Raw genomic sequence first — 4,626 nt, forward strand, 5'->3', positions numbered from 1 at the left:
AGTGGGATGCCAACAGAGGATCCTCACCTTCACCTTCGATTGTTCATTGAAGTGAGTGATTCATTCAAGTTGCCCGGAGTGACAGAGGATGCACTGAGACTAAAGTTGTTCCCATACTCCTTGAGAGACACAGCTAGAGCTTGGTTGAACTCTTTCCCATCTGATTTTGTGACTACTTGGCAAGAGTTGGCTGAGCGGTTTTTTATGAAGTACTTACCTCCCACTAAGAATGCCAAGCTACGCAATGAGATTACTTCATTTCAGGAACTTGATGAAGAATCTTTATATGAGGCATGGGAGTGGTTTAAGGAGTTGTTGCGCAAATTCCCTCACCATGGCATTCCACATTGCATCCAGATGGAGACCTTCTATAATGATCTCAACGCTCATACTAGGATGGTGGTTGATGCTTCAGTGAACGGGGCTCTTCTTGCTAAGTCCTCTAATGAGGCATATGAAATCCTTGAGAGAATATCCAACAACAACTATCAGTGGCCCACTTCTAGATTGTCTACAGGTAGAAAGGTGGCTGATATTCATGATGTAGATGCCATCACTTCTTTGGCTGCCCAAGTGTCCTCTATTTCTAATATGCTCAAGACAATGAATATGGGGATGAATCAATCAATGGGGCAGCCTATGGTGACACAATTTGAGCAAATGGAGAACATTTCTTGTGTGTATTGTGGTGAGGGTCATACTTTTGACAAATGTCCTTCCAATCCAGCAGCTGTGTGTTACATAGGGAATCAAAATAGGAATGGCCCTTATACTAATTCCTACAACCCATCATGGAGGCAACATCCCAACTTCTCGTGGAGTAATCAAGGGGCTGGCCCTAGAAATTCTTCTATGCCTCCAAGACCAAATTTCCCGCCGGGTTATCCCCCACAAGCACCACAACAAAGGCCACAACAACAAGCAATGCAATCTAGCTCTCTTGAGGACATGTTGAAGGAGTATATAGTGAAGAATGAAGCCATGATCCAAATCCAAGCAGCATCATTGAGAAACTTGGAGATTCAAGTTGGACAACTGGCTAATGAGATGCGTAGTCGACCCCAAGATTCATTGCCAAGTGACACCATAAATCCAAGATGAAAAGGTAAAGAGGAGTGCAAAGCAATCACTTTGAGAAGTGGGAAGGAGTTGGAGAATTCCAAGGAAAATTCTGGGCATGAGGGTGAGCCCTCTTCAATCCAAATAAATGAGGAAATTCCAAAAGATGCTGAAATTCCTAGTGTAGAAAAATCTGCCTCTCCCAAGAATGCTGCAGGAATGCCGCAACATTAGCACCCAAACAGCTCAATTTCAAATCAGCCACCCCCATTTCCCCAACGGTTTGAGAAGCAAAAGCAAGATGCTCAATTCAAGAAATTTCTAGATGTTTTAAAGCAGTTGCGTATTAACATCCCACTAATGGAAGCCCTTGAACAAATGTCCAACTATGCGAAATTTTTGAAAGATATTCTTACAAAGAAGAGAAGGTTGAGGGAGTTTGAAACTGTAGCTTTGACCAAGGAGTGTAGCTCATTCTTGCAGAATAAGTTGCCTCCTAAAATGAAAGATCCAGGAAGTTTCACCATTCCATTTACTATTGGAGACTCTTATAGTGGGATGGCTATGTGTGATCTGGGTGCTAGCATAAACTTGATGCCAATGTTTGTGTTCAAGCAGTTAGGGATTGGAGAGGTTAGTCCTACAACAGTTACCCTTCAACTAGCTGATAGATCCCTCGCTCACCCTGATGGAAAAATTGAAGATGTGCTGGTAAGAGTTGAAAAATTCATTTTTCCCGCTGACTTTATTGTTCTAGACTATGAGGCGGATATAGAGGTGCCTATTAATTTGGGAAGGCCATTTATTGCTACAGGTAGAACTTTGATCGACGTGGAAAAAGGGGAGCTCACAATGTGAGTTTAAGATGAACAAGTAACGTTCAAGGTATTCAATCCTATACGTTCTCCAGATGAGTTGGGGGAGTGTTTGGCCATTCATGTCATTGACTCTACAATGGAGGAAGGAGTACCCACAAGGTATAGCAAAAGAGTGAGGATGAGGCTACCTCCTAAAGAATTTGAAAGCAACAATGAGCTAGGGGCAAGTATAAAGAAGGCATCGTCTCATTTGCAAGAGCCACATACAAAGAAGAAAAAGAAAAAGAAGTGTGGTAGGAAAGCTCATTCCCAAAGGTTCGAAGTGGGGCAGCGGGTGTGTTTCTCTAATCCTCAGATGAAAGGAAACTCCAAACATCTAAAATCAAGCTTCATCGATTCATTCTCTGTAATCAAAGTCTATCCTTGTGGTGCATTGGATTTGCATGATGAGAATTCAGGAAGAAAGTTTAAGGTTAATGGGAAAGAATATAAGTTTGGGGGTAATGAGGTTAAGCAACACAAGACCTCAGCCACCTCACTTCATCTTTGAAAAGTCATGTGTTCAGATGTTGTGCTTGACGTTAAAGACATACTTGGAGAGCAGAAAATTTAATATATATATAGTATATATATAATATTTTGTTTTTGTTCGTATTTTTCACCTCCCTCTTTCAATGTCTATGTTCTGGAATTGAATGAGTTAATGTTATGGGATGGCTGTGAGAATTCAGGTAGTTCTATGGGTCAATTGCAGTGTATTTGGACATGTTTTAGGTCGAGACTTGGTGATATTTATGACTTGGTGAATTTTGGAAAGTCTGGAAGTAATGCTGCGGCAATGCTGCAACATTGGAGATAGGCGAAAATCTGGGAAAATTTTAAGCTCTGAGAGTTTTTAAGAAAATCTGGAAAATTTTAGAAATTACCCGCTAATAAAAAAATTTATTTCTTTTACCTATCCCTAATTTCACCATCACTTCCAACCCCAGTCGAACGCCATCTCCTGCCTCCGCCTCACACGAACCCAAGCAGCCAACCAGAGACCCAAGCACCCACCACGACCCCTAGCCATCCCAACCCAGTCGACCCACCTCCCACAGCTCCGCTTCCCTCACCCACAACCCCACAACCGCGCCTCACCACCCCTCGACCATTCCCAGTCGCGAACCCCCAGCTCCCATCCTAACCCGTCACCTCCCATCTCCATCTCACAACCCACGACCCCCACCAGCTTCGACCATGAACCCGCAACCCAGCATCTCCGCCTCCCAACCCCATGTCTGAAACCCACGAACCCCATCCACCTCCTCCATTTCACCAACCTCCCATGAACCCACGCCCAAGACACGAACCCACGACATCCCAGCCGCGCCACCCACGACCGTGACCCCAGTTCGCCAGCTCTGCTAGTCCTCGGCCCTGACAGCCCAACAGTCTAACTCTCGCGCCCCACGTCTCTCAGAGCTGCCCAGTCTGCGGCATCCCAAACACCCCAGGTTCCAGTGCTCATTTCAACTCTTTTTGAGTTATTTTTTTAGGGTTTTGCTACTGATTGTTTGAGCTGAGTTGTTCATTTGAGCTACATAGTGGAAATTTTCTTTTGACTCACCTTGAGCTGAATTGTGGGACTACATGCCGTTGAGTTTGGCTGTGAATTATCAAGTAATTGCTATATAATTTTGGTTTGTGAGTTGCATTCAGGTGATAAATTTGGGTTTTTTCTTGAAGACAATTTTGATCTATTTTGTTATTCTTTGGAGCTATTTTGAGTTCATGTACTAGATGCCTTTTGGGTGTACTTGGCATGTTCATTGAGGACATTTGTAAGTTATTATGCTGGTTGTTTGGGGCTGCCATGAGTTACAATGACTGTTGAATTTTGGGGGACTTATTTCTTGTTTGAAGAGTGTTGAATATCATTTTGACCTATTTGACATTATCATGGGCACCAAGAGTGATGCTAAGAACACAAAAAAAGACAAATCTAACAGGAAGTTTCCACAGAGCGATCGTTTTAAATCACTGCCAACCGCATCTAAATTTTATACACTCATCAAGCCAAGAGAGTTATTACATGAGCGGGGTTTTGCCTTGACAGCTTCAGCCACTCTTGGGATGCTGTCTTTCATTTATAGTCTTATTAGTGCCCGAGGATGGCAGAACTTTGCACAGCATCATGATACGCCTTTAGTGGCGGTGGCTGTGGTGAAAGAATTTTATGCTAATTGGCTTGACCCTGAGGACTCTACAATCTATGTGCGTTCGGTTCCGGTTGATTGCTCTCCGAGGGCCATAAATGCGGTGTATGGGTTGGTTGACATAGCTGATGAATATACATGCTTCTTGGAGACCCTTTCTGAAGACAAGATCAACACAGCTTTATTATCATTAACAGTTGAGGGTACTGGTTGGGTCACCGTTGAAGAGCATGGAAAGCGTGCTATTGAGCGAAAGCGGCTATTGCCTCAAGCTAAAGTGTGGTACAATTTCCTTTGTAGTTGTTTGAACCCCACTACTCATGATGAGACTGTGTCCCTGGAGCGTCTCCTATTGTTACATGCTTTAATGACTAGATACACCATCAATGTGGGCAATATCATTCACCGTGCGCTGAAGAAGAGGATCACTAAGGCAGCTGGCAAGTTATTCTTCCCCACCACTATTACCTTGCTCTGTCCCGCAGGTGGTGTTCCCATTGGTGATGGCCCTCCTGAAGAACTAGTGTGCAATAAAATCAAATTCTCAAAAG

General features: G+C 43.6%; 1 protein-coding gene and 1 non-coding gene across 2 annotated transcripts; one reads left to right on the top strand and one right to left on the bottom strand.

Annotated features, from left to right (window-relative positions):
- Window positions 1–234: 234 nt before the first annotated feature.
- Window positions 235–341, bottom strand: LOC133807575 (small nucleolar RNA R71). Its single transcript, XR_009879480.1, has one exon. It is a non-coding gene; the product is annotated as a small nucleolar RNA R71 (small nucleolar RNA).
- A 1,078-nt stretch (window positions 342–1,419) lies between these two features.
- Window positions 1,420–1,917, top strand: LOC133806364 (uncharacterized). The gene has a single exon (XM_062244474.1). The coding sequence runs from the start codon at window positions 1,420–1,422 to the stop codon at window positions 1,915–1,917; it is 498 nt and encodes a 165-aa protein (XP_062100458.1).
- Window positions 1,918–4,626: the final 2,709 nt, after the last annotated feature.

This window comes from Humulus lupulus, chromosome X (genome assembly GCF_963169125.1).
Source record: "Humulus lupulus chromosome X, drHumLupu1.1, whole genome shotgun sequence".
Lineage (NCBI taxonomy): Eukaryota > Viridiplantae > Streptophyta > Magnoliopsida > Rosales > Cannabaceae > Humulus > Humulus lupulus.